The sequence below is a fragment of the Hylaeus volcanicus genome, chromosome 2, assembly GCF_026283585.1.
Source record: "Hylaeus volcanicus isolate JK05 chromosome 2, UHH_iyHylVolc1.0_haploid, whole genome shotgun sequence".
Taxonomy (NCBI): Eukaryota; Metazoa; Arthropoda; class Insecta; order Hymenoptera; family Colletidae; genus Hylaeus; species Hylaeus volcanicus.
The window spans coordinates 11031197-11057313 of NC_071977.1; the positions used below are offsets into that span (position 1 = coordinate 11031197).

The following is a 26117-nucleotide window of genomic DNA, read 5'->3' on the forward strand; positions in this document are numbered from 1 at the left end:
TAAAATAATTGATTTATTTAAAAACGTTCTCACAAAACACCCACAATAATATAAACGAATGACTTATCGTAGTAACTACGATGTAATCAAAATTTAAACTTTTGTACATAATTTTTACGATCTAATACGAATACATACGGGTTTTAATTTTAATATTAAACCTAAGACTAGTATTTTTTCATTTTTCTTCAAATTTTAATGGCAAGAAAATTCACACTCGCTTAAATTTATTCAAAGTACCGTCGTTAAAAATATTTTACGCGAAGTGATTGTCGGTTGTACAATTACATAAATTTAAATATCGTAAAATAATGATACACGTTACTTAAATTTTGAATAATTATAAGCAAATGTGCGGAACATGTTATCGGTGATCTTACGAGTTACATATCTAAACATGGTCATTTATTTTAAGTATTTGTAAAGATATAATTACTTTTTTTTTTACAATTGGTGGATGGAAAACGTCATTTCGAAAATTTAGAAACAATTATTGTAGCAAACATGCGTTTAAAAAAAATAACACAGTCTTGCTACGTTCATTCTATTAAAATATACTCGAAAATATTGGTCCTTGGTAAACTCACGCACTCTCGACCAATACCTCATTCAAACGTGTGCCTTTTCGCGTATAAAGGCACGTATTTATTGTTGTATATCACCAAGTTTACGTCATCTATAGTGTTTAAGTCGTTATTAATAGAACACTTCTTCAACTAATCTCGACAATCGTCGACGTCGTTATATACAAGTTTTTCTCATCTTTTGCATCATTAGGAGTAAAAAGTTAAAACGGATGTGTGATTCCCTCGTACAAGTAAAAATGGTGGCATATCGCGAGTTAGAGTCTCTAGCCAGGCCATGTACAGAGCTGCCGATACAGCACCTTTTCGAGGCATCGGCAGTGTCCTGAAAAATATCCCATAAATGTATAAATGTTCCACCAAAAGTCGACGATTACTAATCCTCTGCCACTCACATGACGACTAAATTAGCTTCCATCGAATGTTGAAGTAACAATTCTCGTAAACGCAAGTGCCTATTCGTCTTCTCTTTCATAGCAATTAGTTCCGAATCTTTAATGACGTCTGGAAGAAAATAAGCGGTCAATTTGAGAGACATAAAACTCTGTTGGCATCTTATATATCATGTAACATTATTAAAATGATAGTACCATCATCTGTCGCTTTAGGGTCATCCGTTTGTTGAAAGTTCGCTATCAACGAATCGAAGAAACTCTTTGTGCTATCTTGCGCTTGTTTCGAAATATCTGGTATAACTTTCAAGTCAGAGTAATCTATCCGGAACTTTGATAAAAGACTTGCCATGCTAAAAATATAATCATCTCAACAATTCGTTTCATCCGCTATCGTCTATGGAGATTAATGTTTCATTGCTTACTTTCTTTGTTCGTATTCCAGTTCGGAGTATTTATTTGCAAGCGCGAAGACCCTCAATTTACTGTTCGACCAATTCCGCCTTGTGCTGATAATGTATGGTAGTAGAAGCGTTAAACCTCCGTCGTCGTATAGCCACCATACATCTATCGTACCCTTTTTCTGTTTACGTTGAAATTTCGTCACGGCGTTGAGAATATCTTTCGCTATGGGTATGATATTCGGTCGATTATCGCGTTGATCTTCCGCTGTTGGATTAGGGTACTCGTTGATCATTCTGGAACGTCTCGGTGCTGGACTACCGGGTATTGAAATGTCTGATGTGCTACTTGCTACGTTAATGAATACCAATTATTAGCGATTATTTGTGTCATGAAAAAATTCTAGTAAAATTTTAATGTTGTAAATTCAGTTTCCAACCTTGGCTAAGTTGAGAGAAACTTTGATTTCCTGGTAATGTAACTGGCACATTTTTTTTCTGGTCTTCATTGTCTCCTATAGCTGCACTATAGTCAAGGCCTTCGCTCAGTCGAAGGAGCGCTACTGCTATGTGCATATCCAAGGCTTTACTAAATAAAAGCACAAAATATATTATTACTAAATACCGAATTACTTATCCAAATAGGTGCACAACCATTTCTAAGAAGATTGACATACAGTACATAGATATTCGTACCCTCTATGTCTATTGTAGAAGTTTGGCTAAATTAATAAGTTTGATATTACCAAATGAATAAGCTTATACATGAAGTTTTATTTTTTCAGCGAAAGGAAAACAAATTTTAAATGTTGTAAAATAGTGTAAGCTTCCTGAAACTATAAAGAAGTAATGATCAATGTTGGTTTTTTGTAATAAATATTTTTCGTAAAAATTGTTGTGAGTGGTTCAGCTTTGCTCCTCACTGTTTATATATGTATACATCAACATATTTATACAAGCATACACTTGGCAACATCAAACTTACCATTTAATTTAAACAAATTTCTTCGATAGACATAGACGGTACGAATATTTATGAGACTGACTAAATCGTGAGCAAAGTAAAGGTTTGGATCAATTATTATTTGAGAATGATTAATTGTAAATACGTGAATTAAAATATTCTATTTTGCGTTATATGAGAACACGTACTGCATCACGTTAAAGTACATATTCAAATTATTCCGCGAGCATGTCATCCAGTCTTGCTTGTAGCCCATTAATAAAATATTAGGCTTCATTTTCCCCAAGCCTGCGGCTTGCAAAAGTGACGTGGCACCATCTTGAAAGTTCGCGCCATCCACCAAAGAATAAAACGCTTTGATTTTGTTAGCTCTAAACCAAGAAGTACAATTGATGACCATGGAGTTGCGCGTTTTATACGATATCGGTGACTGAAATGTCGAAAGATATGCTCGTTATCATCGTACAATAAATTTATAGGATTATAAATTAATCAGTGTGGCTCGTACCTCGATAATATGACCACAAATGAATAGGCTATTATTCTTGGTAATGTGATGCGCAAAGTCAACTAGCGACGATCTCGCACTCGGGCTACCAGTGAGTACTAGAAGCTGAGGCCTGTAATTTTTAACGTGTTCTTCGACTCTGTCTAATTGTTGGACAGCGGTCAAAGCGTTGTTGTATGTTTGAGCTTGCGTTGTTGAACCCCAATTTACATCTATAAAAAAAAAATCTCTATGTATCCTTACAAACCTGATACTACCTATCAAAGTAGTTACACGAATAATTTACCTGGTTTTCTGTACGATACTACTAGGTAAAGCGCTAAAACTACGCATAGAGTGATTAAAGCTGTCCACCATGAGATCAGGAACATCACAGAAACACAGAGAATAGAGCCAGCGAGACTTAGCCACATGTTATAATACTGAAACGAAAGAATGTCGTCCTTAGAGTGAGTGATCTGTTTTTATTCGAGAAATAATACAACGAAATGTTTACCTTAAACGTTGGTCGCCAACCAATTGGTTTGGCCAGCGAAGCGTGAAATGTGCTGAAGTTTATGAGGGTATAGGCAGCCAAGAAGAAGTTTGAGATCAAAGGAGCTATGGCATTCAATTCTCCTGAAAGAAAAGTCACGCTTTACGATAAGGAAATTTGTAACAGAGGAGAGTAATCGATTAGTTTTTTAATTTATTTGTAAGAGATCGTAACATTTACCGATTAAAATGAAACCGACGGCGATTACAAATGTAAGAAAGTAGCCACGAATTGGTTCTTTGTCTTTCTCGCCGCTGAACCATGCGATTCCAGGGTATAGTTTGTCGAGACAAAGCGCCTGGAATACTTTAGGCGCGGAAACCAATGATGCTAAAGCGCTGGACAGCGTGGCCGCGAAGCATCCTGCATAAATAATGGGACCAAACACGGAGACCAATTCGATCACCTAAAGAATTGGAGTTTATTTATACGATACAATAAATATGTGACTCTTTATAAGTTTTTGTAAGATATTGCATGAAATACCTGAAAACTATTGTGGCTACCGTAAGGACAATTGCCAGTACAATTAAATTTCGTGCCATATATACTCCAAACTATTTCGCTCGAATTAACAGTAGCAATGGTGCTTTCTGTAGTCCCGTTGCTTGCGTTGAAATTTGGTATAGCAGCGTATGAACTATTAAAAACGTTCCATAGATCGTTAACATCGCCCGAAGCGTCTCGCATAACCGACCCTCCTACCATTAGTGCCATAAGAAAATAAGAAATCGTTGTCAAAAGAATTGCCAGCAGCGTTCCCTTGGGAATAGCTGTTTGTGGGTCCTAGTAAAAATATAAATAACCTAGATGAGTGGAATTTTCTTGAGACTTATTTGAATATTTCAACGATCGATTCATGCAGTGTAAAAGTGTATGCTGTGTGTGTGCAAATGATAAGGAATGATCGCTGATAGTAATCACGCGCAATCTTAACGATAACAGTATTTGGATATACCCTATAGACGAAAGGTCTAAATCACCTTCAAATCACCGGATATATTCGCACCTGCCAGGATACCTGTTGCCGCTGGGAAAAATATAGCCAAGACTGAAAAGAAACTATGTTCCACACCTTCATAGTACCTATAGTCCGGATAAAAGTTCTCCTTGAACAGTTCAGCTGCAGTACACATAAAAAACAAACATTTGAAAGTTACAGTCTGCTGCACTTTTCAAGATTTCCGACAATAACTTATTACAAGTATATAGAAAATATATATACAATGATTAAGCCCCTATAACACTAAGTGACTCAAAATGGAGGTCTACATTTTGTATCTGATTTAATCCTGTTATCAATATGTATCAATTGTAGCTTTAAAGTAATAATGTGGAATCTATTAGCAACATCTCACACAAGGGTAGAAACAAATAGTTACTAATGGCTCTATCATAAAATTTCTTTTTAGAATCTAAGGTTTTATAGATGCCTAATGATTATTTGTTGCGAGCAATTAGAGCCATTACCATTGTACCCTATAAATCCTTTGGCTTTCTCGTGGTCGTCTTTAGGGCCAATAAAAGTGCCTATCATGAAATCGACAATAGCTACAAGGAGTATGACGAGCAAACCGATCTGGGCCTTTGCCTCCCACTCCAAACCGATCATCACGATCAAAAGAAGCAGAACTATCGTGATGCAACCTGTGGGAAAAAAAAGTAATGAAACCTATGTACGACAAGCAAACAAAAAAATTCGATAACCACTGACCTATAATTCTGATATCTGTGTTATCGCAATCAACGATGCAAATCCCGTTAGCTTTGAGACAATCAACCATACTTTCGCAGAAACCAACTACGTACATTGCGCAAGCTACCGCGTTCGCCAACGAGAATATCAAACCTATGGATCCACCGAATTCTGGACCCAATGATCTAGAAATCATGTAATACGTGCCACCTGCGGGAAATGTTTAATTAATCCCATCGATCTGGTAACGACGCGAGTTCATCGCAGTCGTGCCAAATACAATTGATCGTTCAAGGCCATCACCCTGACCGTGAATAGTGTCAGACGCAGCTCCCACTTTTACTCGACGCTGAGAGTGTGTGCGTCCGTGGATTGCGCAGAACAGCAGACATAATGGTGGGGGGTGGCTCGCCACTGACCTTGAACGGCCAATTGATTCCGTTCTGAGCAAGTGCCACGCGTAAATCGATCGACCAAGAGGAGATTTAAAGATAAGATAAATTTTAATCGAATAATAAATAGTAAATAAAAATGTGAAACTCATAGAGTTGTCGGACTGCCCTCTTAAGCAAATGATTTGTTTAACATTCTTTACCTCCTTTAATGAGCCCATTTGTACTAATTGCCGACATCGATAGTGATGTTATAGTGGTCACGGCTGTCGTTGTGAAAATCAATAAAATAGCTTGCCCTGAAACCACGAGAGAAAATAATTTACTATTAATTAACGAATTATGTCATTCGTTCAAGCCACGATTTTCTTATTCTGGGGACATAGTTGTATACCAATGATAAAATAATGTTTAAAAATCATTTTTTTTAAATACTGATTCTGTCATTAAAAGTACACTGGTCTCTGATGTCTTCACTATTTATTTATTTTTTACTGGATAGTGAAACATCAGAGTAACCTAATTCTTAGTTCATCCAAGATTCTAATGAATCTCTTCAGTACACGTGTCTTATTCTTAACACTATTTCCATGAAGTCTGGTACCAAGAAATACAAATATAAAGACAATTGATAGAACAGTTTCAGATTTCATTTCGAAGAACACTTGGAAGTTTCCAAGAAACACTTGCGGGTGTGACTGACGATATTTCTAAGAAATATCCACTGGTGGTTAACTAATTACCTGTGCCCGCTTGAGCTACGACCCAGGAGAGTCTTAGAAAGAGCATCACCCCCCAAATATTCAGAAGACATCGCAGCAAAACTCCTTGAATCCATCCGAATTTGAACCCAGACGTCGATGGCTTCACGTGTGCTATGGGCAAAGTGTGCGAGCCTGGGCCCTGAAACAACAGTTCATAAGTGAGTAGTAAACATTGTTCGTTGATATTCGCAAATTACAATGATAATGTCCCCTGCGGTAGTTCACGTAGGAATTTCTAATCCTAAGTGGGCCATAGAAAATACACAAAAATTGTGCAAGTGAGAGAGAAAATAGTATTGAAATCTTCACGATAAAAATATCTTAAAACGCGTACAGTTTCTAAATTAGCAAATTCAGAAGATAAATCGTACCTCCGAGTCTTACGAATAAGTATTATATTTATTCTCAGCGATAGGCAACAAAATTTGAATCATAGAATAAAATATTTCACAATGGACCCTTGAAAATTCCAATTATAAATGCAATCGAATGGACGTTTCAAATCAAAACGTTCGTTTTATTTGTTACACACCTTTAATAAAATACGACCCCCCTCCATTCATCCCACGCGAAGTGCAACTTCATTCTGCAATTCAAATTTTAGTTTTTGCTCGACGAGCAACGAAGAAAAAAAAAAGAAATAGTCGTGGCAAAAATTTGAGAGCAACGAATCGTTTATCTTCGTTTCGTTACGCTAAGTTTTTGCTACAACTTGACGGTGCTCGTTACGATTATGAATAAACTTTCGTCCAATGAGCGTTTATTCGGGATAAACAAGTATTTATAGAATTCAACTGGAGAACTTGCCGAGAGATCTGCAGATCTCTCTACGTGAGCGTTACGCGTAAATTGAGATTTAGAGGTGGTTATCGGCATTGAAGGTGATTCGTCTAGAGGAAGGGTCGCCAGTCGACCAATGAAGACTAACGATTTACGTAACAATGCCTCACATGTCGTATATTACACGTCGCCCAATGTTGAGATACTTTTTAGGAATTCGACTTGGAAATCGCGCGGGTCGCGGTCGAAAGGTTGCTTAAGAACTCGAAAAAGGATATTTAATAATCTTTATTAAACGATGAACTATTAATTCCTTTTTTTAAATCCATCTACACTGGTAGCAAGTAGAATTCATAAGCAAATTAAAGAAGGTCTACAAAAGATATTGTAAAACAATTAAAGCGCAATCGTTGACACCTATGGAATACCGACTAAATAGTGCACCATGTATAGAAAAGTACAATTAATTTGTAGAGCGTTCAAACAACGTGCAGTATGAATAACAACCTCGACGTTCTCAGAGTCGAGGTTCGAGCGAGATTAATACTTCGTTCCAAGAACCAACATGAATCCTAAATACACATTGATCTTGACCAAACAAACATTTCTGGAAGCCTTAGAAGCGACGGAACATGTAGTAAATAATCGGATCACGCCCTCAGAAGTCATGACGAAGTCGTCGAGATTAGGGGTAGATTAGAATAGAGATTATTTATTTACGCATAAAATTCACCGAAGGTTAATTCCTTGAAAAGAACGCCTACTTTAATCGAGAATTTGAAAAATGTACATTGCTATTGTTTATTTAGAAACTCTATGGTAAAGTCATCTGGAATTGAGATTCTTTGTGTGTTTTGAGAGACCTCTTCATCGATGTGGCTTGCAAAAACAATTATATGGGTATGAATCCAACGTATGGTTAATTATAAAAATCGAATTAAGAGTTTTAGGTATTCTCACTTCGTGATCGAGCAAAATAAAATGCAACCATTAAAGATTTTGAAATATCTGGTCCCTTCGACCACGAAACTGTGTTTGTAGAAGAGAAGCACGACCATCAGGCGGTTCAAGGGTACGCAAGCCTTCTCAACTGGCTTATAGCTCTTAGAGAGACGATTATTTCATCCCATTATTCCCTGTTATATCCTCGAATATCGTGCCTTGGACTCGGCTATAATTGCAAAATTATTCTTACACGTCTGCGCGGAGCCAATCTCGCGGCAGCTTACCCTCTGTGAAAAAGTAACGCGTTCGTACTTTTCAAACTTTCGTATCGAGACTATTCGTCGAGTCCCCTATTTTACAAATTTTATTTTTAAAAAATTCCTACTATAATAATAATTAATATAAATTTACGTTCTTTATGATAGACCAAAATGATCAATTTAAACATTTTCACTTGAATTATTATAAAATTCGAATTACGTAACAGGGACGGTTAATACTTCGTTAGCTCTTCCAAATGAGCCTTCATCTATAAGTCTATCGAGTATGCTATACACAGATATAATACTACGAAAGAGCTAATAAAATATAAACGGTTTCTATCACAATTATGATTCTAAATTTGAGTAAAAGTGGTTAAATATTAATAAGGTCCGAGAAGGTTCTATTTTAAGAAAATTATGAACTGGACGTGGCATTATCGACTTATCGTTTTAATTTACATCGAGGAAATTTGCATACTAATTGCGCGTCATGTTTTTTTTAACAACGTGACGCGTAATGATTGACAATGTAACGCCTCGTGTACCTCCAGAAGCGTAAACAACAAGTTAATGAGAGAAATTACTGAAGAGACGTAATTTTATTGACATTACGACAATATAGAGATAGTACAAGACACTTCCTCAATGTAGAGGTTTATTATACAAGTCCTCTTCAGGAGACGTAATTAGGAAAACGTAATAACTAAAATATTCATAGAACGGATTATAATCTCATTATATATTTAGACCTTTTGTAACCCTTAACTATTCTACTTCTTCAAATCAATTATATGTCAAAATTTCCCATGCCTTGAAAACCATGAAAAAATAATTATTAATTCTCTTTATATACTAACAGAAGCACTATCTATAAAAATATCTATTTCACGACTACAAGGATCGATTACGTTAACAATGAACTTCATTTAATCACTGAAAATTTTTCAGATTTTTCGAACACCTTTCTTTTATAACAAACACATTGTAAGAGGTTCGCCAATGGAAGAAACGTGAAAATGCAATGCCCCAAGAAACATTTCATAAAATTACAATCAGAGTACTGCAGACTCGTGAACTCTCACGAGACACTTCGTTCGTTGCTGCTGTTAGGATCATACACGTCGGATGCGATCCACGAATGCACATAAGTGCATGCGACGTGTAAGTGAATTACGAGCGCAAAAGAAAAGAATCGACGAGGAAAGGAGCGCTTCTCACGCACTGTTACACGCGCTCGTGTAGGAGATAACACGTCGACTGAATATATGGTATAATAGTCAAATAATAACAAACGCTTATCCCTCGACTCGTAATGTATTCGGAGCACGCGTTTTACTGGTCCTATTGACACTCTCGTTAAGCAATGCATGAGGCACAATTCGGATTTACGATTGATATTTCAATTTTATCGCGCGTACACTTCCACCGTTTATGTCTGGGCTATCAGGATCAAAATTGGATACAATTGATCGTGAATGGTGAATAAAAATCGCAAATTTGGCTATTTGGAGGTGTAGAAACAAATGAATTCTTCTGTTGCTCGGTCTGGGACAAGTTGAGTCTGTGGAAGAAGGATAGAGGCGGAAGAATTCGTTTGGTTTAATTTTTAGGTATGAATTTGCAATTTTTATTCTGTACTCTAAAATAAAGTAGGGCAAACTCTGTAATTCAGTCGTTTGTTAGAGTTGAACAAGTGTCGGATATTCTTCTTATATCGTTTTAACACGTTGACTGACTCTCTCGAAAATTTCTACTGCGATTAAACTTTGTTTATAGATTATTAAAAACTTCATCGAAATTCAAATATTTCATTCGAATACATTTTCTTTGACATTTTACTTGCAGAATTAATTTTTTTAATTCTTCAGTGAAAAGCACTGTCACCCATAGATGGGTGGTGAACGTGTTGAATCGACCATTTATCATAGGTACCTAAATTTTATTTTTTTTGTTAAAGAACATCCCTTTTCAAATAGTTTGCAAAACCATTGCAGTAAAAGGTGGAAGTGTTCTCCTTCATAGGACAATTACGAAGGGTCTCCCAAAACGATTCTTTCACTTGGTGGATCACAAAGGTTCTGACATGTGTTCTTAACCCTTTCGTTGCGGGCAGCCACTTCAGCGACATTATAATGGACAGCCGCAACGTAATCGCCTCGCGCGACGAGCCGTTGCATTGCTAAGTCGAGAATAAGTTACTAATAAATTGCATGATGCAACAAAGTAACGAGCGCCAATCGTGTACGCGGCAAAGTGTACACTCGTGACTCCCATGCAACAGTAATACTAAATTTACAATCCACTCTGACGTAGCGAAAGGGTTAACAACACCTTCGTTCACTTGGCGATTGTACAGTGTCCAAGAAGGATTCGATTCAAGACCGGTTGATTGAAAAATAGTTCAATACCTCGTGGAATAAATTGTTTCACATCTGAAATTTCCTGATTGCATAATATTCGTTTAATATAATTCTATACAGGTTGCTAACCTCGGTGGTAGATAGAAGAGGGAATCCTTAGGAACCCACTTACTGGCCAACAACTCGAGGAATTTTTAGCAAACATACGAATATTATTAATTCACTCTTAGTACTCCATGCTTTGAATTCTGTTAAATCTGAAGATCCATCTGAACTTAAAGTCGCTTCAATTAGCATTCATTCATATTTATTCAATAATTCATATTAATGTATTAGCAACAGACTTTGATTAACATTTTTTTAATTTATCGATAAGTCATAATTCTTCCTTGCTTCGTGACACACTTTTCGAAATCGGTGACACGATCCAATTTTGCTAAAGCAAAGATTGGAGACCGAGTGCTCGTCACGAGAGACGAGGAAATGAAATGCATCGCAGGAAGAAAGAATAGTTCTTGATTAGGGGAAATGTGATGCTACGAGTAAGTAGAACGTGGACAGCTACGAGTAATTTCGCCTTTCATAGATGGACTACAAGGAGAGGAAGGTCCTTTTTTTCTGTAGAATCGCATAAGGGAACACAATGTAGGAAACAAGAACAAATCACAGTCGATTGATGTCGAGGTTGTTAGAAATCGGTAAATTGTTGAGGTCAATTTACGGAGATTCGAGTTGTACACGTCAATTTATATAAATACGAATTGTAGACGTCAATTTATATAAATACGAATTGTAGACGTCAATTTATATAAATCCTGTTTATATAAATCTCCTTGTAAATGTTGAGTGGACGTTTTGCAGAGACCTTCGACTTAAAGAAGTTTCGGGTCATGAAGGCCTGACTGTATTAGAATAAATTCGAATAATTCATAGGTATTCGAATAGTACGAATGAATGATCTAAACAAACTAAAATTACTTTTTAATTCTCGTTACTTTATACTACAAAAGAAATTAATTTTGCTGTATTAATATTACTTTATTTTTATCGTTACAGAATGTTTAAAATATCCCAATCGTAGCCTCGACATTACAATAAAATTTCAAATTCCTCTCCTCGGTATGTTAATCGACGATTATTGCACTCTAAATTGACAAAAATGTCGCGTGCCACTGGCAGGGTAGCTCGAAGACCGTGCAGTTCGAGGAATCAAAATTACCAGTATAATGTATAATTCACTGCTAGTCCAGAATGCGACAGTGCTCACACGAGAATATCAATTTCTCGACTAAATATTTCAATGGACGAGACACTCTCGTGGTATTTATAAATTTTCCAAGCGTTGCTTTAATTGTTCAAACGTCGGAGTTCTATTTTAACCCCTCAGAAACCATGAAAGTTATTATATACATTCGTATGTATTTTCGTTAGAATTCGTATCAGAAATCGATACGAGTAATCGCTAAATAACAGTGGATCACTTTCGTGACTCGAGCACTAAAGATTCTCCTATTTAACAAGGGTCGATTTAATCGTAAATGTGAAAGTCCATGGAAAACGAGCGACACAAAACGTACATTTAATTACCTTGACCAATTACAAAAGATAACGATCACCGTGTTTACGCAACTTATTACGAGAACAAACGTATATTTAGATGTAAAAGTTGCTTACTTCGATAACATTCGTTTGCATACTGTCGTGCTACGCGTAACAACTTGCATAATATATGCTTGTAATATGCGACACATTCACGAAGTTTGTTTAAATAGGATTCGTTATCGTGTCAAATAAACATGTGAGTTTTCTTATGGATGTGAACTTGTTCGATTGAATTTCGGAGTGCTGGAGTAGCAGTGAAACTGGTGACTAACTAGTGGAACCTCATAAATAAATGATGAAAATGTTGTGTGGCTGATGATAGCGATGAGTAGTCACTTAAAGCAATGAGTGTAGCGAATAATTGTTCAAAGAAGCGCGTACAGAGAGGAATAAGTAGCTTATAGTACTAAACAGATACTAAGAGTGGTGATAATGATAGATAGCTGATGACAGTGATGAGTAAAACCTGAGTGTGATCATTATTTAGTAAGAACAATGAGTCGATAGAGTTGTTGGGTAAATACTTAGTAGGTAATGAGTAACTAATGACAGATTTCAATAGATGATGATCGTGATGAGCAACTTTTAGTGTCTACTGATTAACCCCCGTTTAAAAATCAATCGAATCATTTACATAGTTAAGTAATCGCGTAGCAATTAGACAACTGAAACCTATTCGAGTTGAGTTATCGTCGACTCCACATTAGTGTCAATCTAGACAATGGATTCAAGTCGTTAGGATCCTCCGAACATGTCATACTCTGGCCCACCGATCGTTTCAGCTATGCTTACATTTAGCTAATCACGTCCCACGGGATTTTCTAAATATCGCCTCCTATAAAACAATCGTGGTTGATAGTCGTTTGATCGAAACAGATAGAACTGACTCGAAGGATTCTTCAATTGGCGCAGATTAACTGTTGTCCAACAGGAACAACATCTTGGACCTCGAAGACACGAATTAGAGAACAATTCCAGCGTGAATATTTCTACCATGTAATTAGAACGACTTAGTTTTTATTGGTTTTAGTACTAATTCGTAGAACGTTTTATTTACCACTTGTTACCTTCCTAGGAATTAGGTTCGTTTAGATTAATTTATTTCAATTTATATGAGGGCCTAGCCCTAACGATGGTTCGGTTTTGGAAGGGAACGTAAGTTGAAAAATCTCTCCTTGAAACTGAGTGGAAATAATCAACACAAGAATGTGTTAGATAATACTATGTCTATAGACAGCTGTAAAATATTACCTACTGAATAAATAAAGATGTGTTTGCATGCAAATGAATTACTGAGATCGACCAAGACTCTTGAACAAAAGAACCGATAGGGAATCGTTAGGTGTCTTCAAATACAACATCTTACGCATTTTACAGCGATGAGATAACAATTTCAGAGGAATGTGGAAACGCGCGAGTAAATAAAATTTAATGCAATTTTAGCTAACTTCGCAATTGTGAAGAATGAAAGAGACAGTGTAAAAAAAAATGTTATTTAATTCTCGATTAATTAATTAGTAAATTCTCAAGTTAGCAATTATGGTCATCTGGCTAAAAACAACAAATAAATTCGAAAAGTAAAAATGTACAATCCACAAAAATCATCGAAAACAGAAGAATATGAATCGATTAAAATATATTAATTAATGAAGCATAATACATAGTACATTAATTAAAACAAAGATAGCATAAACGTTCAGCAAATCTCGAGCGCTGAAATTTTCTTTCTCTTTGGACTTCCAAAATGGTAAGAAACCAGTAGAACGGAGGCTTAAGGAAATGGGCGATTTCCGCCGGGAAAATGTTTACTTCCCGCCAAAATTACCGGAAGGAAACACCCGGCAAGGCGTCGCGTGCTCGAAGAACTTTACCAAGCTGGAAAGAAGTACTAAGCGCGTAACATGGCACACGATCGCGACCGTAATGAGTACAACTACCGACGCATCGTAAAACAAAGAACCAGTGGTCCTATTAATGGTCAAGTATCATCATCCTTACCTTGTTAAGCAGAGTGGGATTGTGAAGCTCGTCCAAGGATGGCCTGTGAGCGGCCTGGATGCTCATGATGTTCCTGTAATTGTCCAGCCTGGGCAACGCCTCCCTGGTCATGTACCTGAGGGACTTTTTCGTCTCTTGTTCGCCAAGAAGACTGGCACGACCTTCGAGACTATCGACACGGTTCACGTGAAACCTCGTTCTTCTCAGGGGGTTCAATTCCACCGTCTCGGAATCGACGTCACCGCTTATACCGTTTTCGTGGGCCATTTTTCCTCTTTCGTTGCTTCTTCTTTCCCTATTCAAGCTTCTCTGTTCGTCTTACTCTTTATCTGTGTAATTCTTCGTTTCTATTTCTGTTTGTCAAGATTCCTTTATCTGTGTAATTCTTCGTCTCTATTTCTATCTATTATTCCGTGCAATTAACAGCGAGTTCGACCACGGCCCAATGGCTGGTTGTTGTGTTTGTTCGACGACTGAAGAAACTCCTGCTTCACCGCTTACGATCAAAGGATCCGACGATTCCCCCGATTTTCTTCGTCAACTCACCAATTTAAGTTCAGCTCGGGCCAGTGCTCCCTGTTAACAATCGTTGAACGACGAAAGATGTTAGTAAAGCTTGACGATAGTTCCGAGTTAGGATGGGAGTGGAATTATTTATTTCTGTTTAATATTTGTACCGAATTTATTTGGATTGATAAACATAGACTGTGCAAATGTATTTTGAATTCGATTCTCTTCGGTTCAATTACAGTGTTTCCCATCATAAATATTCAAATAATGTGAGTTGATATGAAGTCACATACTCTTGACTAAAAAAGAATTTCATTGTAAGTTACCCTTGTAAAGTTATTTTTCTAATTTTCATCTTCGCCTAGTACCAAGATTTATATATTTATATTGGAGATCGACAAATTTAAAGTTACATTTAAGCAAGCCTTATTATTAATATTAAGTCATACATTCAAACGCTTGTATGTATAGCGTCCCGTCTTCTACTCGTTTCGCGAAGTTGAAGGATGATGCGAGTGCTGTCATTGAATTTTAGATACAAGCTCTTTAACCATTTGACTCGAATGAAGCAAATTGCATAATATTATTCAGATTTTTATCTTTGTTCAGCTTTATGACTGAAAAACCGTGTTCCAAAATGTGAGTAGTACCGTAGTTACTCGAAAAAGAAGCGCGTCATCCAAATTGTTTGAATTAGAGTTAAGGAGGCTCTAAGAAGAGAAATTTGTTAGATTCCAGACCAGTGAACGCATGAAATTATTTTTTCATAGAAAATATTCTTCTACCGATTCTTCACATTGAGTTTATGTGTGTTCCAAAAAGAAGAAGGTAATAGTACACAAACAATAGTCGTGGGAGGAACTAAGAGGTATAACGATCCTCAGCAGTTTGGTTTCTTGACCATTGTGGTGGTCGAATTTGATGTCCGTAGAAGTTTAAACTTCAAAGCGAGTCTGCAGAAGTGTTCATCTTCTTGAAAAGAATTTCCAACATCACAAGTGACCAAAAAGAGTAATAATTACGACTTTTTAAGGGTAGTTACTCGAACTTTATCTAGTTCAACTCCAGATTGGTGAATGAACGAAATGATTCATGGAAGTTCAGAGCAAGTCCGCACTTGGTCCACCCCCCATAACCGGTTCGTGTTGGTAAAGATCGGCGCCCGATGCCCTTGGCTCTCGAGTTACAATTAGTTAACAACTGCCGCGTAGGCTTGTCAATTATGAAATTACCCTTGTTTACAACACTCCACACATAATTACTGGCTCTCGACGGGTTAATGCATGGGTGATCCAGTTATCGAATTAATCGTTTCTTGCAACGCTGTGAAAAAAATGGCTACTTGGGCGGGTCGGAGACTATTTACCTCTCGTCGGGGGAATCCTTTGATGTTCCCTGGAAAATCTGCGATTTTTAATTGTAAATTGAGGAGATGATTGGATTTTTATACATAAATTATAGAATTCATCATAATTTTTTAAACACTCGTTGTTTACCCTAAGGAAAATGTAATTTTTACTTGAACCTTTTTTAATCAAAGATTAAATAATTATTGATGGAATACAGAGATCTCGAGCAAAATTTTGCCAATTCTAATTCAATCTCCCGATAATTAAAAAAAGACAGTGAAACAATATATGTTTTATTTTTCAAACGCAGGATCATCTTGAAATGAGGAAAATTTAAGTTAGATTTAGTCGCTTGGAGAATTTTAACCCTTTAAAAGGATGGGCGTGGCAAATAAACCACATTTTACTTTGCTTTATAAAAGATTCTAACATTGATTAAAATTTCATTTGCATGAATAACTTATTTCTCTTCTTTTCCTTGCATTCCGTGTAATTAAAGTTTAGAATGCCCATATTTAATAAATAATTTTTTTTTTCTCTGGAATATTTCATACTTAAAATAGTGTACATATATTTTGAAATATTAATTAATATTCTTATTAAGCTTGATTTCGAGTGATTTTAACATCATTGGAGCTAGTTGTTGATAAACAAGGGGAAAGAATTTCTGTTTTGTATCTTCCGTTACTTTATTTGTACTCCATTAGCAGTACGCAATTAAAACAGATATTTACAAAATTAAGAAACTCAGTAACATTTAGTGTTTATTCACAATTTAATAAAGTATCATTATTCGAATATTACTACTCCGGAAAATTGAATACGCGTGCCTTCCCTAAAAAGGTGGCGATTAAATGAAAACAAGATTTCTTTCATAACAAAATTAATCTTTTCTATTGTTTACATGGAAAAATGAAAACATGGTATATGTTAATCTCCTGTAATCAAACCAAAAATTGTATACAGAATACTTTGAATAATTCGAATGGTTCAATGTTCTAATAATGTTCACCGAATAATTGAACCACTGCTTTGTATAAACATTCGAAGAAAGAAAAATTCGCCTATTTCCAGCCTTAATCTCGCCACGTTTGCCTTTACTGCAAATGCAGACTAACGTTTAGTTACCGTTATTCTTGAGCGAGGGGGAAGACCGGCGTACACACACGCACATCGTCTTTCTACGCGCTTTCACAGAAAGGAATCGCAACGTTTTTCAATCGACAGAACAGAAGCAAATGTTTAGTCCTTCACCTTTCTCCCCAGCCCCGTTTAAAGGGTCCTTTCGAGTGGAACAGGGTTTCTGTCAGGTATCCGATTCCCCCATAACCTCACGCCATGAATATTCACGCCTCTCGAACTGTTCACATCTGCCGGCGTTGTGTATGTGACGACTCTAACATTCGGAGCTTTTTGAAAATACGTTAAACGACATTTCGAAACAACGTGGACGAAAAAACGGTGCGAAACGCGTTTATTTTTCACTGGACTCACACTGAACGAGAGTCTCTTCGAACCGGGTGCGCACTGCGTTCGTAAGCACGTGCGACTCCTGTCATACGTACTCGGGCGATTTCAGAAACTCGGCACGTCCGATCGTCACTAAATTCCGTTTACTACTGACGGAATGTCGCACAATTTCCCTTTTGCTCGAGCGCGCGCATACGCTCCTCTCGCGCCACACGCTCGCGCATCAGCCTTGCGCACAAATTTACTATACCCTCAGTACACGGATTCCTGCCGTGGAAGAAAAAGTCATTGAATCTTGCTGATTCTCTTCAAATCGTCAGGATCAGGGCCAAGATGTACTCCATTTAAATATGCGGAGTAAGAATTCGCACAGTTTCGCATTGATACGTAAAACCATATACAGTTTGTTAATTATGTAATTTTATTGTTCTTACTGTGTGTCATCCTCATATACATCAATGAAATTGCTTAAAGTATAATTTTTTAAAATATCAAAAGTATATAAGCAATCTCGAATCGTTTTTTAAATTTTGTACATAAATCGGAATATGTATTAAGACTTAAAGAATTTGGTTTACTAAGCATTTTCGCTAGATACTTATAGAACTAGAGAAAAGCAAACAGGATTAGAGATTTTGTTAACATGTTAAATAAATCTTTCTCATATTTAACCTTATCTAGCTGGCTCCAATTACTTCAGAAATAAGGCATTTAATTATACAATTATGAATTTTTTTCTGTTTAAATGCTAATTTAACAATATACTTAATTATTACTGAAACCACTGAACACATGCTCGATTGCTGCCTGGACATCGCCGTTCGTAAACTGCAACGCCTGAATATTCAATGTATCATCTTGCAGTCCCATTTCGTGCATTTGCGCTAACTGTCTTCGCAAGTCCATAATTTCTGGTAAAACATGCGGTAAAATTGGTGGCACAGAATCACTGATTAAACCTGGCGTTGCCGCCGAAGCTTCTTGCATAGCTTGCCTGAACATTTCTGTAGTTACTACTCCAGAATTCGTACTCTCACCCGAGGTAGAAGAAGAAGAAGGATCGGAAATTCTAGCTTGTAAGCGGGCAATCGTTTCTTCGAATATAGCAATGACTCTATCGCGCATTGTATCGGTTGGTAAACTTGGTGGCAAGGGTATAGAGTCAGAAGACTGAGAAGAATCCCCAGCCATTTCTTCATCATCGCTCAAGTTATCTAAACTAAGGGAAGAAGTAGCAGGTTGTGAATTGGATACTGAATTGTTGGTGCTGACATTTGCATTGTGTGCCTCTTCGTGAACAGCAACAGCTATATTATGAGCAGCTTCTACCAGGACTGGATGTGCCTCTGCAAACCTACTCGTATGGATAACATATGCTTCACATTCAAATAACAGTAATAAAAATAAATGTATAAAATAGAATGTACCTTCTGACAGTATCTACATCTGTAAAATGTGCCATTAGATCACAATTTTGTAAAATAGCAATTGCTGTCATATCTTCATGTAATCCAGGAAAAGATGAAATGATGTTGCTTATAATTTCTGGCCTCTTGCCGAAACGCTACAATTAATGGATATGTTTTATCAATGACATTTCATATGAAATAAATGCAATACTTACTTGCAAAGTAGTGTGAAGCACAGGATTATCTGTAATAGACTTAAATGCAGATACAAGTTGCAAAATGCTATCTTCTGATATATATTTAGATAGCGACGATATCTCTCTTTCCCTTTTCTTTAAAACATATATCATTACACCACCTTTTAAACCACATGATTCTAAAGTTTCATCATCTTCAAGGATACACCCACAATAAATCAATTCTGAAAAAAATCAAAGAACAAACATATTTGTGGCAGTAATTCTACAATTACTTTTGTTACAATTATATTTTGTATAATATTGTAAATACAATTACAATAGTTTCATATCATAAATTGTTTATACATTAGGAAATTCGAGGATTGTGTATAAAAATGAAATCGAAATCAAAACATAAACAAAGACAGGAAAACGAAACGTCATCTTACCAAACGATTCCTTCGATAGGTTAACCTTTTCAGCTATCTCACATTTCAGATCCTTAACCTTATTTTTAAAATTGACATCGTTTAGCTTGATGGTGGTAAATGTTTCAGGATCTAAACGTAAGCTTAAAATTAATTCTGAAGTCATTATTGTCAACGAGAAGTCGTATTTGAAATCACAAAAGATGTACTGTTTAATCGATACACTTCAATTTTACGAAATCATCAACTTAACAAGACGCGTGTTTTTGTCTCTTATCACTGCTTTCTTCGCGTTTACGTAATGCTTTGTAATCGTACACTGTGGAAAACATTTACTGTCCTGAAAGTTTAAACTACCTTTGTTTTATTATTTTCTGTATTACACTACTGTCAATAAACTTTCGACGACGTACATCCATAAACGCAAGGTAAAATGGCGCTCAATACATGTATACGCCTAAATGGGAACAATTAAGAACATAATAAAAACCCTAATGATCACAAGATCGCCAATTTATTGTTTTTACCGTATAACGTATCGTGAATTATTAATTTAACGAAATAGTGGTTGTTATAATGCAAACTCCATAAAATGACATTTCAAAAGTACATTGAGAATCGATAAACGATGTCTCGATACGTTTACCGGTAGTTGTATCGATACTTTTATCATTAAACCGAACGCCAGCGCCAGCAATATGATGAACAAGTTCAGTGATATGTTTGGCATAATCTTCGATAGCTGACATTCAAGTTATTTTTCGTATAATGTTGTACGTACAATACACAAGTTTGATATGACATAAGAACAAGCAGAGATGCAAGACATTTGCGAAAATATTCGTACAGCTATTGAACATGGACGTACCGATATAATTAGATCCCTTTTAGATGCATGTACGTATAAGAAATTTTACTATAAAATTATGCATAGTTTTTTTACGATTTATCACATAACGTTGCGTTAAAGATACTTGTATTTCAAGTATAGTAAACAAACGGATTAAAATGTGTCACGTTGAAATGAATATATCTCGCACAATGAAACCTTTCAAGTGCTGATGTCTAAATTTTGTTTACCAATTTCGTGACAGGTGAAAATGGTAATACAGCCGATGGTATAACAAGAGACAAAATCCTAAATCAACCACTCTTGGAAGAAGGTACTTTTCTTTCATACGCTGCAAAGGTAATTATATATATCATATATTACAAGATGATAGTACATGCAAACATATTGCATACAGTAAGATTTTGATTTATATAAAAATGCAGACTAATCAGCCAGATATAGTACGTACATTATTAAGTTGTGGAGCTAATCCTGCCATTCAAAACACCAATGGGCATAATGCTGTAGATGTTGCATCAAGCGATGCAATACGTCGTACATACATTGAAGAATTATTGAGAGCAACTGCTGCATCCGAGATAGACAGAGTAGTGCAATTATTAGATGCAGGATTAAATGTAAATTCATGGGACTCTCATGGCAGTAAAAATACACCTTTACATTGGGCAGCTTGTTATGGAAACAAAGATATTGTCACATATTTAATTGATAGAGGAGCAGATGTAAATGCTGTAAATGGCTGTGGTGCTACACCATTACATGATGCAGTAAATCGTGGTGATGTTGCTATCTGTCAAGAATTATTACAAGCGGGTGCAAATCCTCTTGTACGAGCATCTAAGGGAACCTTTGCAGGGAAGACCCCATATGATCTTTCCAGGGGGAAACAACCTTTGCATTGTTTTATTCAGAGTTATTTATCAAACTTTGTATCAAATGAGAGTGAAGCAATGCATAGCCCCACTGCATCATTCACAGAAGGAAATTTTTGTCACAAAAGCATTTCAAGTAATATGAGTCAACTTTCCATAGAATCTAATAAATCAATAGATCCTGTGTACGATATACCTTTACGCGAATCAGGAAAAGATAGTCCAACTAAAAGTGCAGAAAAAGATGGGCTGTATAGTTTACTCTGGCCGCAACCGAAAACCGTTGTTGAATTAAAAAATTTGTCTGCACCTTTTATTGCTGGGAAAGAGCTTTTTATATCTCTAACACAGGTATAGGTTTTTAACATAATTAAATAATTGTTATTGTCATATGCACTTCTTGCATTTCTTTGATATACTATGTTGTTACATAGGGTAGTGAATCTATACACAAAATACTAGATGTTTGGGAAATTAGCAGGACTCATTTATTGGAGTTGGGTCATGATGTAAAAATTGGTGAAGTGCATCCCAGCTCTGGCAAGTTACTTAATGACAATGGAATCGAATGTATAGTAAATAAAAAGTTATTTAATAAACCTGATGGGTATCAGTTACACATCTCACAGAACACTATTAAAGTTGGTGCTGGAAGTTTAGCTGGATTACATTACGCAGTTTGCACATTCGTACAAATTTTGCGATTAAGTAAAAATCACAGTAGGCCAGATGCATGTGAAATTGAACCTGTTTTTATAAAAGATGAACCGAGATTCTCGCACCGTGGTATATTGTTAGATATATCACCGAGAGGTCGCATACCTACGTTAGAATATTTACTACACATGATCGATTTATGGTCATCCTTTAAAATATCCTATTTGCATCTCTATTCGAGACTTACTCCAAATTGTGATTGGCAACTTTGTTATTCAAAATCTGAAATGGTTACTCTTGACCGTTACTGCAGGTTTGTTTACTTTTGTGTTAAATTATATTGGATTACAGTAGTAACACTCTTACACTATGTTTTTTCGATCTACTACTGTATCCGTAAAACGTTATTTGTTATTGCAGGGATCGACATTTATATTTAGTTCCAACTTTAGATGTTGATTCTAATGTAGGTCAACATCATTTATCACAAATGTGGCCTATATTCCAAGAATTATTAGCAGTATTTCCAAGTTTAAGTTATGTCCATGTTGGGCCTAGATTAGCTAGTTTACTCGTTCAAGCAGATAATTTTGATTTGAATTTGTCGATTAACGAAACTATAGAAACAGATATGTCGGAAGTATACAAATCGTATTCTTGTCTTCAAGAATTATGGCATACCTTAAATTTGAGTTCAAGTACAACTTTGCTACTTTGTTCGAATGGTTTACATTCCAAGCCAGAATTTCATAATATACCTAACAACATTATTCTTGTTGAATATGGATTTCAGGTAAATAACATCGTGTTAGAAAATGTTGAAGTACTAGTGACTATTATTACAAGCAATCAAATTTCGTGTTATAGGCAGATTATGATTTTTCTGAGTGGACAGAAGCATTTAGAATAGCGGGTGGTAATGTTTTACCGAGTTCGGGAACAGCCAGTTATAATAGTTTAGCAGGATGTCCAGCATCAACTTATGCAAATACAAAACATGCAGTGAAAACTTCTCTGGAGCAGGATTCGGTAGGCATAGTAGTAGCACATTGGTCTGGGAGTCATCATCTTACTCCACATCCCTTTGCTTGGATTGGATATTTAATAGCAGCAGGATTGTCATGGAATCCAGCTAGCGAAATAGAAATGGGCGTCGATGACAATTACGAAATATCTGAAGTGTTTGGATCAAAGTAATAACTTTACTAAATCACCTTATTATATATTTACGAAAAGAGTAAAAACATTACCTTTTTAGGCAAAAGTGTATTACAAAGCTGCTAGATATTCATATTTTCCAAGATTCAGAATGTAAGTTTGGAAATGCAATACTAGAATTGGGGCGTTTAGATACTTTGGTACTTACTTTAAGTAAGAATCAAGGAGCAAAACATTTACAACAAATTCCCGATAATCGAGGATCGGCATTGTATAGATTATTAACAGATCCAGATAATGTTAATTTGGAATACCTTTCATCTGATTTATTTGCAGTAAGTATAAAAATTATAACCGTTAAATCTAAGGAAAATATACATTTAGATAGTATAGTTAGATCGATTACGGACAAAATAATATTCCCGACTGTTTTTAATAGAAAGTGACAAAACAAATTAAACGCATTTCGCATTCATTGTACGAGGTCAACTTATCATCAAAATTTGCGTCAATGGAAATACAAGAACTTCAATTGACCGCTGATTTAATGTTAACGGCATGCAAAATTGGGAGAACGTTAATTGGCGTTGGCGTTAATCCTAATAGCAATATGGGTCTTGCAGTAATTAATTTGGGAGTATGTAATCTGCCACCTACATTTAGAACCGATGTAGCAAATAAAATGTTGGCACACATAGAACAGTATAAAGGTGCATGGTTACAAAGGCATTTACCTCAGGGCCTTCAAAGCTCTTTACTAGTCCTGACTAGTGCTTTACATAGGTTTGTACCAGAATCATAATTTTTCGAACTTTTAAAAGATAAAAGACTTTTCATATTTATATATAACAAGTATCAGTTCCTGCTATACAAACCTGCAGATACATGCTGTGTTGAAAGCAAGTATATGGCAATTTATAATATGAAAAGTGATAATTACAATTAAACAATTAGTTTGGTTAAATGCAATTAAATTTAGTGACATGTATATGCTTTTGATTTATTACAATATTGGTATTCAAGGTTTATATAAAAATGTATTTTAATACTAAAAGTTGCTAAAACATTATAATTTTCTATATTCAGTAACCTAGAATAATATTCTTATATAATAAGACAATTAAGTAGCTCAGTCCAATCTGTATATTTTTTCAAGATTTAAGTATCAGCAGTATTGTTAAGCTATCCATAAACATATGTTTATGATATTACTTTCTATTGATGAAACACATTTTGATAATATTTTTAAAATTTTGTATACTATTACACATGTATGTAACAAATTTAATATACTTATGATGCTTCAAAAGCAAAACTTTTTTTACACATACTATTTAATACGTGATTATAATTACTAAAATATTTAAAATTGTAACAGTTCCACAAATTTTCAGTACACATAATGTTGAAACACAGAATAATGTTAATTAACACAAAATAAACAATTCTGTGAATAAATATTACAAAATATAACTCCATTGTTTCATTGTACACTATTGTCCTGTATAAGATTATTTTTGTTACGTTCATTCCATCCACCCATCTCTAAATCCTGTTTATGTGTCATTTCATTTTCGAGAGCTTGCTGTCTATAGAATTCATTAATTTCAAATTGATATTTTGGAGATGTAATACCAAAAAAACTGGCCAACCATTCGCCTGCACAATCACAACCATCCAATATCTTAGTGCCAACCCATGTTGTTTGATACCAAGCCCAAGGTATCCAATTAAGTGTTTTCTGGAAGTTCCATTTTATAATTTTACATGAAATACACTAATGGAACCCTAAATTAAGTAAGGTGCATAATGATTGCTAACAAAACTTAACTGGATCTATATGATTGACTGTTTTATTCTCTTCAGAATTATCAGTTTCGTCTTCAGAATATTCTTCTAAATCGCCATCCGAAAAATGCAATATACGTTTCAGACGTTTTTTTGGTTTCAAATCCTAGAATCATTTCGAATGTCTGTAAATACAAAACTTTTACTTTACTTTTTTGCGTCACATACCTGCGTGTCATTGCTACTATTTTCGTTTAAAACAACGTCGGATAAATCGCAAGCATCAATTTTTTCTGGACCCATGATGGATACCCCAATTTTTGACAGAATCTCTAATTACGAGGACTGTTTACAAACACTAACAGATTCCACGCGTGATGTCATCTAACGATAATAACAAGTTCTTCTTTTCATATGAGTCACTTGGAGCCCATTGATAAATATGCAGACGGTGTCTGGACAAAAGTCCATTTAATATGTTCTCTTTAAGGTGGTTTAAAGGGATACATTACGTCAACGTACCCCCCCTTCCCCCTCCCTTTACCAACTTTCTAGCAAGGAGGTGCAAGAAGGTATAGTTTGCGTACGAGAAGAACGAGTTTGATAACGCCCATAGATTGCGCCACTTTTACCATTGGGGACCAGTATAACCCAACAAATTAATTTTTACAGAAGAAAATAGTTACATAGAAAAATCCTATAAACTACTTTTTCTCCTACGAAAGAAATTTGTTTTTTCTATGTCTATATCTACAAATGAAATTACTAATGGCAGACTAGATGTTTAATATAAGTTGTATTAAATTCCAAATGTTCTCAGATTTGTTTTATACAAGAGCAACTGTGTACACGTTTATACTTAGAAGTATTGCTCGAAATACATCGCATTTACTTAAAAAGAGCATTTGCAACAGAAGCATAGATGGAATATAGATGCAACCGCCGTTGGTTATTTGCTCCGTCGATAACATAATCAAAACATAGTTACCAGCAATTCAACCTAGTCAGTTTTCTCTCACGTACACGTACTCTCTGTCTTGCACTTAAATTCAATATCGATATACTATTATGGTAGAAGCAATAATAAACCAAAACAAAAGTATCGATCCCCTTGTACATGATTCATTAACGATCGAAATGCGACACCTGCCACTTTCATCGCTTCTCCTTCAAGTTTCGACGTATTTTCACCTACGGGTACCCTACAGCTACAAGCAACAGTTCACGAACTGTAATTCACGTCGAACAAAGGAAGTATCC

The 26117-nt window shown here is 35.6% G+C and overlaps 4 protein-coding genes across 6 annotated transcripts; 1 reads left to right on the forward strand and 3 right to left on the reverse strand.

Moving 5' to 3' along the window:
- Positions 1-54: 54 nt before the first annotated feature.
- Positions 55-18283, reverse strand: LOC128872499 (bumetanide-sensitive sodium-(potassium)-chloride cotransporter). 3 transcript variants are annotated; one of them, XM_054115265.1, is made up of 18 exons: positions 17538-18283; positions 14185-14760; positions 6216-6375; positions 5676-5771; positions 5099-5290; positions 4855-5031; positions 4368-4507; positions 3871-4170; positions 3565-3790; positions 3346-3467; positions 3136-3271; positions 2850-3061; positions 2530-2771; positions 1818-1966; positions 1402-1729; positions 1175-1329; positions 980-1088; positions 55-909 (listed from the first exon to the last, which is right to left on the reverse strand). In XM_054115265.1, exons 2-18 carry the CDS (start codon positions 14449-14451, stop codon positions 774-776), a joined length of 3147 nt encoding a protein of 1048 aa, XP_053971240.1. In that variant the 5' UTR covers positions 14452-14760; positions 17538-18283; the 3' UTR covers positions 55-773. The 3 variants fall into 3 exon arrangements, with proteins under 3 accessions (XP_053971240.1, XP_053971239.1, XP_053971241.1); XM_054115264.1 differs by having other exon boundaries at positions 17298-18283; XM_054115266.1 differs by having other exon boundaries at positions 17609-17625.
- LOC128884878 (ubiquitin-like protein 7) lies at positions 18279-19695 on the reverse strand. The gene is made up of 4 exons (XM_054138544.1): positions 19551-19695; positions 19138-19343; positions 18941-19077; positions 18279-18867 (listed from the first exon to the last, which is right to left on the reverse strand). The coding sequence occupies exons 1-4, from the start codon at positions 19693-19695 to the stop codon at positions 18279-18281; spliced, it is 1077 nt and encodes a 358-aa protein (XP_053994519.1).
- LOC128872500 (uncharacterized) lies at positions 19692-23946 on the forward strand. The gene is made up of 8 exons (XM_054115269.1): positions 19692-20426; positions 20624-20718; positions 20805-21605; positions 21689-22224; positions 22332-22704; positions 22779-23104; positions 23170-23404; positions 23509-23946. Exons 1-8 carry the CDS (start codon positions 20348-20350, stop codon positions 23869-23871), a joined length of 2808 nt encoding a protein of 935 aa, XP_053971244.1. The 5' UTR covers positions 19692-20347; the 3' UTR covers positions 23872-23946.
- A 248-nt stretch (positions 23947-24194) lies between these two features.
- LOC128872518 (protein FAM177A1) lies at positions 24195-25394 on the reverse strand. Its single transcript, XM_054115299.1, has 3 exons — positions 25086-25394; positions 24901-25023; positions 24195-24810 (listed from the first exon to the last, which is right to left on the reverse strand). Exons 1-3 carry the CDS (start codon positions 25158-25160, stop codon positions 24553-24555), a joined length of 456 nt encoding a protein of 151 aa, XP_053971274.1. The 5' UTR covers positions 25161-25394; the 3' UTR covers positions 24195-24552.
- Between the last annotated feature and the right edge of the window lie 723 nt (positions 25395-26117).

What these genes read in the sequence shown, in the direction of transcription:
- LOC128872518 (XM_054115299.1), bottom strand. Translation starts at nt 25,160, where the DNA reads ATGGGTCCAGAAAAAATTGATGCTTGCGATTTATCCGACGTTGTTTTA. An exon ending in ATAGTAGCAATGACACGCAG is followed by an intron (nt 25,024 to 25,085) that starts GTATGTGACGCA and finishes AAATGATTCTAG; the next exon opens with GATTTGAAACCAAAAAAACG. An exon ending in CAGTCAATCATATAGATCCA is followed by an intron (nt 24,811 to 24,900) that starts GTTAAGTTTTGT and finishes TGGAACTTCCAG; the next exon opens with AAAACACTTAATTGGATACC.
- LOC128884878 (XM_054138544.1), bottom strand. Translation starts at nt 19,695, where the DNA reads ATGACTTCAGAATTAATTTTAAGCTTACGTTTAGATCCTGAAACATTT. An exon ending in TGCTTCACACTACTTTGCAA is followed by an intron (nt 19,078 to 19,137) that starts GTAAGTATTGCA and finishes CATTAATTGTAG; the next exon opens with CGTTTCGGCAAGAGGCCAGA. An exon ending in GATGTAGATACTGTCAGAAG is followed by an intron (nt 18,868 to 18,940) that starts GTACATTCTATT and finishes CCATACGAGTAG; the next exon opens with GTTTGCAGAGGCACATCCAG.
- LOC128872500 (XM_054115269.1), top strand. Translation starts at nt 20,348, where the DNA reads ATGCAAGACATTTGCGAAAATATTCGTACAGCTATTGAACATGGACGT. An exon ending in TAGATCCCTTTTAGATGCAT is followed by an intron (nt 20,427 to 20,623) that starts GTACGTATAAGA and finishes ATTTCGTGACAG; the next exon opens with GTGAAAATGGTAATACAGCC. An exon ending in TTTTTATATCTCTAACACAG is followed by an intron (nt 21,606 to 21,688) that starts GTATAGGTTTTT and finishes GTTGTTACATAG; the next exon opens with GGTAGTGAATCTATACACAA.
- LOC128872499 (XM_054115265.1), bottom strand. Translation starts at nt 14,451, where the DNA reads ATGGCCCACGAAAACGGTATAAGCGGTGACGTCGATTCCGAGACGGTG. An exon ending in GTTGGCGACCAACGTTTAAG is followed by an intron (nt 3,272 to 3,345) that starts GTAAACATTTCG and finishes CTTTCGTTTCAG; the next exon opens with TATTATAACATGTGGCTAAG. An exon ending in CTGGAATACGAACAAAGAAA is followed by an intron (nt 1,330 to 1,401) that starts GTAAGCAATGAA and finishes TTATATTTTTAG; the next exon opens with CATGGCAAGTCTTTTATCAA.